Source organism: Lissotriton vulgaris, chromosome 1_1 (genome assembly GCF_964263255.1).
Source record: "Lissotriton vulgaris chromosome 1_1, aLisVul1.2, whole genome shotgun sequence".
Taxonomy (NCBI): domain Eukaryota; kingdom Metazoa; phylum Chordata; class Amphibia; order Caudata; family Salamandridae; genus Lissotriton; species Lissotriton vulgaris.
Window position 1 is genome coordinate 362,786,811 of NC_141685.1, and position 13,902 is coordinate 362,800,712.

The following is a 13,902-nucleotide window of genomic DNA, read 5'->3' on the forward strand; positions in this document are numbered from 1 at the left end:
GTCTAAAAGTACTGCGGCGGCTTTGGTTTGAGGGTCAAGGTAGTGGGATACTGCAAAAAGTGTCCTTGTGTTATGGGAGGTGGCTCTGGTTGGGATAAAGCCGGCCTGGTCCGGTAGGATCAGGTTAGTCATCAGGGGCTGTAGACGCTCTGCCAAGAGTTTGGCCAGTATTTTCGAGTCTACGTTCAGTAGGGATAGCGGCCGATATGAATCGCAGAGCTCTGGGTCTTTACCCGGTTTTAACAATGCGATTATGACGGCTTCACGCAGTGTGGGAGGTAGCACAGCTTGATCAAACGCAGCTCCATACATTTCTACCAAATAAGGGGCCAGTGTGTCAGCATATTTTTTATAGAACTCGCCGGTGAAACCGTCTGGCCCGGATGCCTTGCCATTGGGTAGGGTCAGTATGATTGCCGTTACCTCTTCTACCGTGATGGGTTGTGCAAGATATTCCCTTTGGTGGTCAGATAACCAGGCTATAGCTATGTTATGGAGGTAGTCTAATGTTTCGCTCTGTGGTGCTGCGCGGTATAGAGGGACTTATAATTATGGACAAAACTATTCAATATATCTTTTGGCTGTGTGTAAACATTACCCTCCCCGTCCTTCACCTGTAGTACACATTGGGGGCTTTTAAGTGCACAGATTTTCCTGGCTAGTATTCTACCTGGCCTTCCACCCTCTCCAAACTGCCTTGCAATCGGTCTTTTGGTGACATATTTCAGTTCGTCCTCAGCAAACTTCTGATGTTCCGTTGCAAGCGTTCTGATCTCCGCTAGTAAGTCGGCCTTGTTCGTCTTTTCATAGTGTATTTCTAGGTCTTTTATGCGTTTCTCCAGATTCTTGATCTGTGTTCTGATGTCTCTTAGTATCCCAGTGGTTGTGCTCATACACACTCCTCTAATGGTCACTTTGAAGGCTTCCCAAAGTGTTCCAGGGTCATCTACTGAGTCGACATTTAAGTGAAAGAATTCTTTAATGGCTTTGTCTAGCGTGTCTGCGAAGATCGGGTCCAGCAGCGCCCTAGCATTAAATTTCCAGCTAAAGGGTGGGGGCGTGTAGTGTGGGATGTTCAGTGTAAGTAGTATCGGGTTGTGGTCCGATAGTGTTCTAGGCAGTGTTTTTATTTTTTTCGTCCATAAGACCGCAGTATCTGAACCCAACCAGAAGTCTATTCTTGACCAGCTATTGTAAGCCATATTCACATGTTTAGCCCTTGGAATGACCGGGTGTTTAACTCTCCAGATGTCCCTGAGGGAGACATCCTCCATTATGTCCTTTATCTTTGCTCTAGCTTGCCTGTGAGGTTCCATGGACGCAGCAGAGCGATCCAGAGCATTGTCTAGTACCACATTGAAATCCCCCCCCCCCCCCCCCCCCCCCCCCCCCACCAGACAACAGTTGTGTCACTGAATTCAACCAGGTGTGCCCCTATTTCCTGAAAGAAATCTGGGGAATCTATGTTTGGCCCGTATGCATTAACCAATGTCATGTGTTGCCCTCTGATCCTACCAGATATGATGACGTATCTGCCACCTGTGTCGATGATTGAGCGATCTATTTTTTAACCAGTACCTTTTTTGATGAGTGTCATGACCCCCCCTTGAGTATGTGGAGTAGTTAGCAGCATAGCTAGCCTCAGCCCAGCGTGTTCCAATATTTCTGCGGGATGTTGGGTCAATGTGTGTCTCTTGTAGGAGCGCTATGTCAACCCCATATCGGTCCAGACATGCCAAGACTTGTCTAATTTTTTTAGGGTGCGTGAAGCCTCTAACATTCCATGTCAATAATCTCAAACTCTCGTCTCTAGCAGTACCCTTTGAAGGACGTCAGATATATTGTGAACGTTCGTAGCAATACATTCCCATTACCATATGATGCAGTTTCATGATGTGGGACTCAGAACTAACTGTACAGCGTGTCGTGTGGATTACAGCGATGCATCTTAAATGCATCGGCCCCTCGAAGCGTAGAACAACCCAACACCCCCCCCCAACATGTCCCCAACCCACCCACTCCGACAACCCAATTTTGCCGAAGCCATATTCCTCAGTTAACTGTTTTAGACAACATAACTTTGTGGGGATCTCCCAAGTAGAGGTCCGCCGGGGGCACCCTCTGACACCCTGGTTAAGGGGTGCGGGCATTGTAGAAGAGTGTTTTACAGATCTCGCAGTGTCCAGGTACATCTTACAGTTCATGCATAAAATCGCCATAACTTACGTATCGAGACCTACTAAGCATCATACATTCTAACCTTAGTAAACACGTAGCTTAGGGCAGCGAGCTATATGCTCGACCTCGGGAAAGTGCATAACTACCACTTGACAGCCTATGGCAGTTAAGCAGCACGTTGTGTAACGAAAAAGGTGCAACACCCCAGGTTCTACAGTATAGCTCAGTCTTACTCCAGTGCATTGCATAGCGTAGGTCCATACAGGCCGCAATAGGGAAATATGAGTGTGAGCAGTTGCTCGTGGCGGCAGCATACAATGCTATACCAAGTGTCTCTTCTGGCCGCTGGTTTAGCACCTCCCACAATGAGGGTCAGTCTAGCTGTCCCGTAAGCAGCGCTGCACCTCTGGAGTCTAGATGTGAGTCATGCATATTAGTTCCAGTGTCTGTGCATCGCATGACTGGTGTCATAGTCAAATGGTGAGAAATGAACCTAATTGGAGCCTGTTCGCTCCTCCGCACAGCTAGCACATATATTGTGACGATGGTGTGGACTGCAATTCACATGTCTTTGCAATGGCTTACCTTAATCAGAGTCTAGGTTCCTGTCCCTACGATCCGATCGTTTACCTTTGTTCGCCGTCTTCTTTATGAATTCCATTGCAGCTTTAGGCGTTGATAGAAATATCGGCTTGTCCTCCCAGGTGACCTTTAGCCGAGCAGGATAGAGCATGGCGTAGGGACACGTAGTTCCCGGAGCTTGGCTTTGACGTCATTGTACTCCCGTCGAGCCTTTTGTACCGCAAAGGTGTAGTCCGGATAGAATTCTAACTTGCTGCCTTGGTGGTGTATCTCGCCTTTCTCCCGAGCCAGCCTCAATATAGTGTCTCTGTCCCTGTAGTTAAGTATCCGGGCCACAATCGGTCTCGGCGTGGCTCCTGGTGCAGGTCTTGGGGCTAGTGATCTGTGTGCTCGCTCCACGATGAAGATTGTCGACAGCGCTTCAGCACCGAAGATGTCTCTGCAGAGTTGTTCGATGTATGGCTCCATCCTGCCAGTGTTGGTGGATTCCGGCAGGCCCGCGTGAGCGGCTTCCAACTCCTCTGACTTTGCCTTAATAACCTCCAGTACTTTCTCCATGCCTGTGCATTTGGTTGCTGTGGCATGAGATACGTCCTCCACGCTGGATATCCTGTTTTCGGCGGTATCTAGCCTCTCCCCTTGTTTGTCTAATTTAGCCGCCATGCTGTCCACTCGTCCTGTGAGGTGATCCAACTTGCCATTAATGTCCTGTAAATTGACTTGGATGGCTTTCAATATGCTTTCCATGGCACTGCCTTCACTGGTTTCCGGTTCCACATCTTTTTCTGAGGGCACGGTCTGCCCTTTAGGCGTTTTCCGGGGCTCGAACGTCAATTTGGCCTGGGGTTTCTCTGGCTTGCCCATTGTGCCTAATTAAGCTCCGCCGCAGTATCAGGGAACGTGCCAACCGTACCTGGAGCCCAGCAAGGCGTCCTCCCGCTGTGTGATGAAATGCAGCAGATTGTTATGACTGCGCAGCCCGTGTCTGGTTTCCACCTATGTTATGTTATGTTATTTATTTGTTAAAGCGCAACAGCTGCCCCAGCAACGGAGCGTCCCGGCGCTATCCCAACCAGTACCTGAGGAGAGGGGGGGAACCAACAGAGGAATTAGATGACAGAGAAGAGATGGGTTTTGAGTTCCTTTCGGAACGCGATCAGATTGGTTTGGGTACGGATGTGAGGAGGTAGGGAGTTCCATAGTTTGGCCCCTAAGACTTTGAAGGAACGTCCACCCGTTCTACAGAGCTTAGTTCGGGGGACCGTCACGAGGTGCTGTCCCAGAGAGCGCAGGGTGCGCTGGGGAGTGTAGGGTACCAGAAGCGGGCGTAGGAGTTCAGGACAATCAGAGTTGAGAATTTTAAATGCCATGGTAAGGATTTTGAAGTGAATACGAGATTCAATTGGTAGCCAGTGTAAATTGCGGATGGTGGTTCTGGCAGAGCACCTACGTGGGAGACCAACCACTGCTCTGGCGGCCGAGTTTTGGATACGTTGCAGCCTTGCTAGTTCTGCTTTGTTTGCCCCCAAGAGTAAGACATTGGCATAATCCAGCCGGGCAAGGATCATAGATTGAATGATGAGCTGGCGGGTTTTGGAGTCAAAAAATCCAAGTATAGGGTTGAGGCTCCTCATTAGACCCACACACGTAGCTGCCACTTTCTTCGTGTGGGACTGAAAGTTAAGTGAGGGGTCGAGCCAGACACCTAGATTTTTGACAACATTTTTTGGCACGGGGGTGGGGCCAAGCACAGAGGGCCACCAATGATCGCTCCAATGGCTGGGGTTTTTTCCCAGGAGAAGGACCTCCGTTTTTCCGGCATTTAGCTGCTACATAGACTGAGTTTGAGTAGCGCGGCAGCAGCACCTCCACATCGCATCCAGGGCTCTTCACGGTGGACCGGCACCAGAACGAACAGCACAATGCCACCCAGTAATTGCCCGAAATTTACAAGTCGGGTGCTCCACATGCGTAGGGGGTCCCTGCGGTGAGGGTAGCGCGGCTGGTGTAGTCGTGGTCGTGCTTTGGACAGACCCCAGTCGGCCAGCAGCTCAGTTGGCCGGATAGTGTCGTTCTACGGGAGCCGCCACCCCACTCCTCAGTCTATGGGCACATTCCCTCCAGTCGGAGCAGCCGGGTAGTTGGCACCTGACGCGTCACAGATGCACACCATTGCCCCATTCCGCCCCGTGGATCCGTCTTCGTTGTGTCCAGTGGTCTTGCACAGTCTATCATGCCCCACAGCACAGCCTTGCACCCGGACAGTCACTCTTCTACAGACACGCTCACAGCGGGGGGGGGCAAGCGGCGAGAAAGCTCCCGGTCCCGGTTAGCCTGCTGGGTCAATGGGCGCCGCCATTTTGTGCGTTATGCCTGCCTGCCTATGACCGTCGACTTTCCCTTGTCAGTTCAAGGTTACCGCAGGGCAGGCTTGCAGCGAGTGGTATTTAACATGCCTTTCTCCTATCCTGCAGTCAGTTAGCGTGCTCTCTGTCATAGGGGGTGATCGGCGCCGGTTATTGCCGGCAAGTGCTGTCCGTGAAGGGGACGGGCGGCGCCATTTTGCGCAGTGGTGTTACCGACCCTCTAATACTTCAGGGCAACGAGGCGCCGGTACATGCATTTATTAACAGCCACACTCACCCCCGCAGTACTGTGCGTCCGCTTCCGGCTTTCACCGCATATATCTCGGGTAGCGCCGGTGTGTTTCACAGTCACATAATGCCGCTCGCTCCCGTGTTGCTGGACGCGGCGGCCGCCATGATGGTTGCTTCCGTGGGCCGCACTTCACTGGTGATTTCTGCTGTAAGCGGGGGCTCAGCCGCTCAATTCTTCTCCCGATGCACGCCCCGCATGTTCCGATGGCCAGGGGCGTGATTTGCGAAAGTGGTAGATCTGTATTCACGCACTTAAAACGCCGTTAAACAAGTGCCCGGCGAAGCTGCTCTCTCAAGCAGCCATCCCACTATGCGCCTCCGCACCAAATGGTACTTGCCCTTATCCATAGTTATATCATTCTTGTAATCCTGATTATTGATGTTTGATTTGCATCTGCCTTATACTCTTGTCACTTTGAATTTTACTTTCCATATAAAATCCTTAAAACCCTTCAGGTGTCTGTGGTCAATGAAGATATTGAAATGTTAATAAATGAATAGAGTAAATGTTTAGATTTATCTTGTCACTTGTCCACTGCTAGCTCCTGATCCGTCAGGAAGAAGTAAGTGCCTGTGGTAAGTCAGGTACCATGGTAATAGTGTTATAGAAAACACATACAAAGTACTGATAGTGGTGTGTAAACTCGCCCGACTCACAAATTAGTGTCTCAATCACGTCATGGGCCCAAGTGCGTGAAAATCTGGAAAATCTCAGAGCCGGGTGACCTGCGCGCTCTATCAGTCACATGGGGCAGACACAACCCACTGGCAATAACAGATCAACACCTGCTACCTTAAGTAAAACCAACAGGCTCTGCCAAGGTTTGTTTAGTCGGTTTGTGTGGTACAGAAAAGGACTGGCAATACATTTGTATAGTGTGAATGCTGTTTGGCTTTGTGTTTTCTTTGAGAAAGCCATAGAAGTAGATGTTGAGAAACTTCCATTTCAGGTTGTGTCAAGAAAAATAATTGATCCCTAGTAAAATCCCGATTGTTAACCGAAATGATACCGGTTTTGACCCCGGATTACCAGATATGGGGAGCTCCCAGATTTGTATTTTGCTATTCATCCATAGCAGCCTCATAGTCGATTATATGAGCAGACTTTGGGAGCACGGATCCATTCCACTGGGGCCCTCGGAGGTACATTTTATCACACTTGGGAATGCTTATGCTGCTTACCCTTCGAAATGAGTAACGATTATGAGATTATGTTAGCGTAGCTCCTAAATGTCTATGTATCAAGCTAACTTCAACAAAGTATTTAATCAAGTTTGCTTCCGTATATGCAGAGTTGCAAAAACAAGAATAAAAATACCCATCGTGATAATTAAAGTCTACACTTTGCATTACTTGGGGAATACATTTTGCAATGTCAGGAAAACCAGCAGCCTGGACGTAAAGAACTGAAGCAGTAGCCTTGTGTTTGATGTGTTACTATGACTAACTGGTTTCTACATACATAATAAAACATTGACTGGCAAAGCCAATAAGCCTGCTTTAGAGGCCAACTCACGTATACATGGACACTCATATATGCGGATTATATCAATTGCATGCTCGAATATTTTTGATCACTTTAAAGCCTGTCATGTGGGATTTTCCAGTGCTGGGAAAAAATAGCAAAAAGGGATTGTGTAATGTATTGAATGAATACGGAAGTTAAAGAACTGTGACAAATAGAACGATGATTGAATGTCCTGTCATGCATTCCAATGGAAGAATTCGCAGGGAGGCGGAATGATACACCAAAGAGCCAATAACATGAGTTAAGGAAGGCATAGGCTCGCTGCATGTACATAGTAAGGCTTTGATAACAATACGTCTGCAGAGAGTTGCATGGTCAAGCCACGCCTGCAAAATAGGCCACGCCAGTTCTTAATTTGAGCCAGTGGTTGCTGGTGGGGCCCAGGGTACTCACTGTTGGGGACTGGCACGCATATATTTTCTTATCAGACATTTACAGAGACCAAGAGAGAGACAAACAGAAACAAAGGAGGAAGAGAAAGACGGAAACCGGCACAAAGGAAGGAAGAAGGAACCCACAAGAGTGAGATGAAGTAGCAGGGAGTGTCTGGCAGTGGATTAAAGAGGCACGACGGGGGTTCGAGACTACGAGGGTCGTGGTACCCACCCCACCCACCAACATATAATCGCATCAGCCGCGTGCTGCTGAGCAGAGCTTTGGGCACCGGCGCGCCTTCTTTTACAAGTTAAGCCCTGGACCCAGACCCCACGCTGCCGGCCCGATACATACTCATCGGAGACTTTCTTAATGCGGTGGAAGCGGCGGATGTTGTGCCGAAAAGCTCCCCATCGTCCACACCAAACTCGCTGGCATCTTCAAAGTCATCTCCGTCGCTGTCACTCACCATGTGGACGTCTGCGCACTGCTGCTGCAAACAAACAGGTTCGCATCAGTAACGCAGGCACCCTGATTTGCCAAAATCTCAGACAAAGATACTTTTTTTCAGTTTCTCTAATAATTACATTATAATAAATGCATATTCAAGAAAAAGGTCAAGAAATAGTAAAAGAACTTTCGTTTAAATGTAAGTTCTTTCATTTTTATTAAACAAAAAGCTTACACTTTGAACACAAGGAAACACACTCTCCATTATATTTATATAGATAAACATGATCGATTATTAAAGAGCGTTATCGGAAACACTTTAGCAGGTGATACCAACCCAAAAATGTTACACATTAATACCTTATCATGTTAGTTAATGTAGGCGTCCTTTAAGTAACTGATTATGAAATTAAGCGTTTTGTGAGTTAATGACGGCAAGTGCGGTCTGCTCTATCCGCATTGCCTGCGTTACACCCCTGCAGCAATAGGACTATTTGTGTGAAAATTCCTCACAAAGCAGTGGTTACTTGCTCCTAAATACTCTGCATACATTCATAGCGACAAATATGTTCAAGCCTACAATATGCATGCTCTATTGTTCAAAGGGGAAGATGACTTTTGATCCGCATGACATGCCATAAACAATGATTATCGTGTTGCCAAAGAAATCACAGTTTTTTTTTTAAAACAACAAGGGAACCCAAAGAAGTCGGCAAGGGACCTTGGGAGTCAATATTATTAAGGCAACAGTGGTCCCTTACAAATAATAATGCTTAATCAATAAATATAGACAACGTCGTTGCTATATGTGAAAACAACATGCCCAGCCGGGCAGAGGTCTTGGTATTTACTTTTCAATCAATGTAAAACATGAATAACACACAATATACAAGACAGGGCACAAGCCTGTACCCAGTCAATCACACAAGAAATATCAGGACAGGGAACAATTAAAGGGAACAAACAAAAAGGCTTAGGCAAGAGCTTAACGTTCTGTAAACTTGTTAATCACACAGTTTTGATTATAAAACAGAACAATATTGACGCCTTCACACTTTTAAAGGGCAAATAAAACATTCTATGTGTGTAAGGTGCTCATAGTTGTCGATGGCGTTTCGATCCGTTTAACACATTCTACGGATCTCATCAGGACATTTAATGTATGCCTAATAGTAAAGCAGCCTCAATAGCCAAGGGGTTCAAGGCTTATTGTGTACCCAGTCACAGGAATATCCGGCGGGCTGTTGCTGTGACCTGTTGGGGTCAGCTTGGATTCGATTCTTGTTAGCAATGTGCTTGTGTAAGACTGAAGAAGGGCCAGGTTTTGGCCAGTCAAGGAACGTCAGGCGGACCACAATCGGGAATATAGGGACGTTCAAGATAGTCCGGTACGATAACCGATAGTAAGGATGCAGTGCTGCTCCATCGCGGGTGCCGGCAGCAGGATCTTCTGTCGATCCCTTCCTTGCCCCAAGCCTCCAGGAAGCACCAAGGGCTTTCTGCCTGTTCCTACCACCACCCGATGTAACTGCTGAGATTCAGTAAGTGCTTATTGAACGTTGTATGCCTGTGCGTGTGTCTGTGTATGAATGTATGTGCATCCATGCATGCAGTCAATGGGTGTGTGCATATGTCCTTGTGAATGGATGGGTGTGAGTGAGTGCACATGTGGATGGGTGGGTGTATGTGTGTCTGCTGGTAGGTGTATATGTGGAAGTGAGTGAGAGCCCACCACACTGCTCAGTCACATTACAGGCCGCCACTACTAAGGGCCAAACAGTTCCTGTCCGCCACAGATGATAGTTAATACTTCCTGTCTGTGGAGACCTTGGAAGCGATGAAGCAAGTATGAATTTGGTGGGTTAATGCTTCTGCTTGGAATATATGGGCACTGAAGGCACAGTAGTTGATAGGCATTGAATACACTGTATTTAATTGGTTCCACTCTTACCTGACTCCGAGAGGACAATTATCATTTAAAATCCGCCCACAGTCCCCTGTCACAAGTGAAGGGCATAACACTAGATTAATAAAACCGCAATACTCAAATGTACCTCTGAGTATCTAATCCACCAATCACGAGCCACCAGAATGTACTTCATTCATTCATTAAGTGGACATCTGCCTTTGCCTAAAAACTGAATTCAAACAAGACTGAACTCATCTCTACATTCAAGCAATCCTCACTCATCAACAGAAAGAAGGTTCATTGAATTAGCCCCCTTAAATAGAATGCCCAATCTCTCATCTCTCACCAGCAGCCTTAGTCTCTTGGGTCCTGTTAGAAATTGGGGTCTCTAGTTGGCAATGGTCTGCACCTTTGTCCAAGTAGGGACCCTTCTTCCTATTCAGGGTAAGGGAGTTACACTCCTAAAATAACCCCTGATCCCCCCCTTGGTAGCTTGGCACGAGCAGTCAGGCTTATCTCAGAGGCAGTGTGTAACGCATTTGCACATAACCAACACTACTATTGTGAGAACACCACAAAAGGACACCACACCAGTTTAGAAAAATGTCCAATATTTTTATATATCCATAACAAGACCAAAACAACAAAAATCCGACATACAGTACTAAAAATATGCACTTTGCAAGAATAACTTTAAAAATGCAGTTCCTTGAAGTCGGTAGCTCAGACGAGTGCTACTGCGATACTGAAAATGACAGAATCCAACAGTTCCTGCTGACCGCGTCAGAACGGGTCAGCGGTAGGGTCGACAGACTCGCAAACAGTACCTTTTTCGTTGCGGCTGATGATGCCGGATATGACAACCGTCACAGCGGAGATGCAAAGCATACCAGTGCGCCGTGCGGTGACCTTAGGTCACAGTGCAGGAAGCGGCTTGGAGACAGTCGCCCAGCAGCATCGGTGAGACCAGGGCTGCGGCGCGAAGCAGAGCAGTGCTCGATGTGGTATGGACAGATTGCGGTGCCGACGACAGAGCCAGTGGAAGAGCAGCGACGGCGTCGGTGAGACCAGGGCGACAAGGCGAAGCAGAGTTCGGTGCCCACAGGTCACGGTTCAAGCAGCTGGTCTGTGGCGATGGCAGTCATCATCGCCGGTAAGACCAGGGCTGCAGTGCAAGATGTGGCGGTGCCCTCTGCGGTGCCTTCAGGACACGGAGCCTGTGACGGAGTCGACTACTTTTCCTCCTCTGCAACAACTGAAACCCAAGGTTCCAGGGGCAGTGTCCAAAGGAGAGTGAAGTCTTTGCTGTATCTGAGACTTTGTGAACAGGAGGCAAGCTCGGTTACAAGTCCCTCTAGATAATCAGCAACAAGTTCGAGAAAGTTAAGTCCAGTCCTTTCACTGACCCAAGGCAGAGGCAGCAACTGCAGGCCAACCCAACATAGAGACAACACAGCAAAGGGCAGTACTCCTCTTGGCAGCTGTTTCAGCTCTTCTTCTTGGCATTTTCCTTGATTCCAGCGAGTTCTAAAGTTTTGGGTCCTAATATTTATACTTAAAATTCCCTTGTTCTCTTGTGGGCGTGTGTGTCTGTGCTCAGCAAAAACAGTTCTGTCCTCTCTGGCCTAGCTTTCAGGCAGGAATTTGAGACATCATTGTCCAAGGCAGACCAGGCCCATTCAGGTGCAAGGAAATCTCCTCCCACTCCTCTAAATACAGCCCAGGTCTATTCAGCGCAGCCCTGACTGATCCAGGGAAGGCAGGACACACCTCGACCCCTCCAGTGGCTGTCTGAAGAGAATGCACATCCCCAGCCGCTGTCACTCCAAAGCCAGACAGTCAATCCACAACCCCAGCAGAGGCACACAGGATGGCTAAGCAAGAAAATATCTACTTTCTAAAAGTGGTATTTTCAAACACAGAACATAAAAAATGTTTATTAAAAGGTGCATTTCTACATTCTGAGTTCAGGCATAATAAACTTCATTACCCTATCTTGTCCCGATGGGAAGGTATGTATATAAGATGTTATAAGTAAACTTCCATTCTATTCTACAGGACAGATAGCCTTTCCATAGTGAAAAACAAAGTACACTGTAATTCACTACCAGGACATGTCACACACACCAGAACCTGTCCTACCTTTAACTTTCACAGCACCCTACCCACAGGGGGTACCTTGGGCCTACGCTAGGAGTGACATATGTAAGAAAAGGAAAGTTTAGGGCCTGGCACCAGGGTGCGCTTGCCAGGTCGAAATGGCAGTTATAAACTGCGCGCAGATACTTTAGTGGCAGGTCTGAGAACCCTTTTCAGGGCTGCCTGTGTGGGTGGGACAATCAGTGCTGCAGGCCCACTAGCAGCATTTTATTTACAGGCCCTGGCACCCTCAGTGCACTTTACTAGGGTCTTACTAGTAAATCAAATATGCCAATCATGGAAACCCCAATCCAGAACACAATTTACACATGAGCATTTGCACTTTCACACTGAACAGCAGTGAATAAGTGTGCAGAGACATTAAAGCAGCAAAAACAGAGTTAAAACCGGGAGGTAAGAAAGCAAATAGGCTAATGAAACATGCCAAAAGAAGCAAGATCTAAAAGTCCCTGCCTGCTCTGATAGCACTTTAAACTTCACCAATCACATCAAAAATCTAACAAAAGAGCAGTGTACCATCTGCACCCTCTTAAAAAAATGAAGAACACCAGGCTTGAAATTCTTGAAACATGTAATAGTTCTCTCACATATTGACAGTGGGAACATTGTCTCAGAGGGTCTCCCTAAATCACCCCTCAAGGCTACCCTACATGCCAGAGCTTGATTGGTAACAAATGTCAGAAAATGTCTTTAAACATCCACTGTGCTGCTCTCTGGAACCTATGACTATAGTTGATAGTGAGGCCGGCTCATTTATAATTAGGGTCAGCTCTCATCTTACGGTGAAAGGAATCCTGGTATATAGACCTCCTGGCCCACATACACTGTTTGTGCCTAGCTTATTGGAAGGAATTACGGACTCAGCTCTACGGAATGATAAATTCCTATTGTTGGGTGACCTTAATATTCATCTGGAGAATTCCCTTCAAAAGGGGGGCTTTAGACCTGTGTCAGGAACTACAGTCATTGCAATTAGGCCTGAAATCCAATGCCCTACCCATCAGCATGGCCATTTACTGGATCCAATATTCGCTAATTGGGAGGGAGTCGGAGTTACCACTCCCACCCCTATACCCTGGTCCGACCACTTCCTTGTTCCCTTTGTGGTAAAGGTCCCTGAACCTAGAGCCCCCGAACAACCAGTGCTAAACCACCTGTGTCGTAAATGGGCAGGTTTCTCACAGATTAAGTTCAATGTAGCTCTGGTCCAAGGGGGGTCACCGGGGGGCACCGACGCTGATACTGCCTGCTTCAATCTTGAAAATAGCATAACGGAAGCTCTAGACAGTGTGGCCCTGCTACTACAGAAAATAACTTTGAATAGAGCACATAAATCTGCACCGTGGTACAATGATGATTTGCGCCTGGCTAAGACACAGTCTAAACATCTGGAGAGACAATGGCGGAAAGGCTTTCTTAGTCAGGCCAAGCTGGAATATCAAAAAAAGCGAAAAAAGTACCATGGCCTTATTAGACGGGCTAAGGCCGCATATTATGCAGAGAGAATTGGAGCAGCAGGAAACTCCTCTAAGGAACTATTTAAGATCTATAAGGAGATTTCCTCATTAACAACGTCTGCTATCCCCATGGAAGGATCAGTGGAATCATGCGACCGTATTGCAGTTTTTTTTTTTCGCAGAGAAAGTGGAGAAAATGTATTCTTCCTTTCCGGGAGCCGTAAAAAAGGGTGCAGAATTTGTGGAACCGATCTGAGGTGCTGGGGAAAGCCAGAGGTTGGATAGTTTTATCACCCCACCCCCGAGTCACTCTGCAAGATCTGTTGTACTATAAAGTCTGGCTCACCTAGGGATCCTGCCTCACCCAAACTGCTAGGGGAGAGTATTGCTACTCTTGAGCCTTATATCAGGCATCTTTTAGATGTATCATTCAGTATGCATATGGTGCCTGACAGCTGGAAAAAGGGTGTGGTTCTTCCACTTCAGAAGAAACCTAATATCAGCCCTGATAAACTGGAAAATCTACGCCCTATCTCGCTGTTACCGTATCTGGCGAAAGTGGCAGAGAAGGTTGCAAACCTACAGCTCATGGCATATGTGGAAAAA

At 47.4% G+C, this 13,902-nt stretch overlaps 1 protein-coding gene across 2 annotated transcripts in view; it reads right to left on the reverse strand.

Annotated features, from left to right (window-relative positions):
- FAF1 (Fas associated factor 1) overlaps window positions 1–13,902 on the reverse strand; it is a 1,861,897-nt gene that overhangs the window by 874,238 nt on the left and 973,757 nt on the right. Inside the window, exon 10 of one of the 2 annotated variants that reach the window (XM_086952414.1) lies at window positions 7,675–7,810. In XM_086952414.1, coding sequence (XP_086808540.1) covers window positions 7,675–7,810 — 136 coding nt within the window. Of the gene's footprint in view, window positions 1–7,674; window positions 7,814–13,902 lie in introns of both variants that reach the window. The other variant, XM_086952412.1, reaches the window with a different exon arrangement.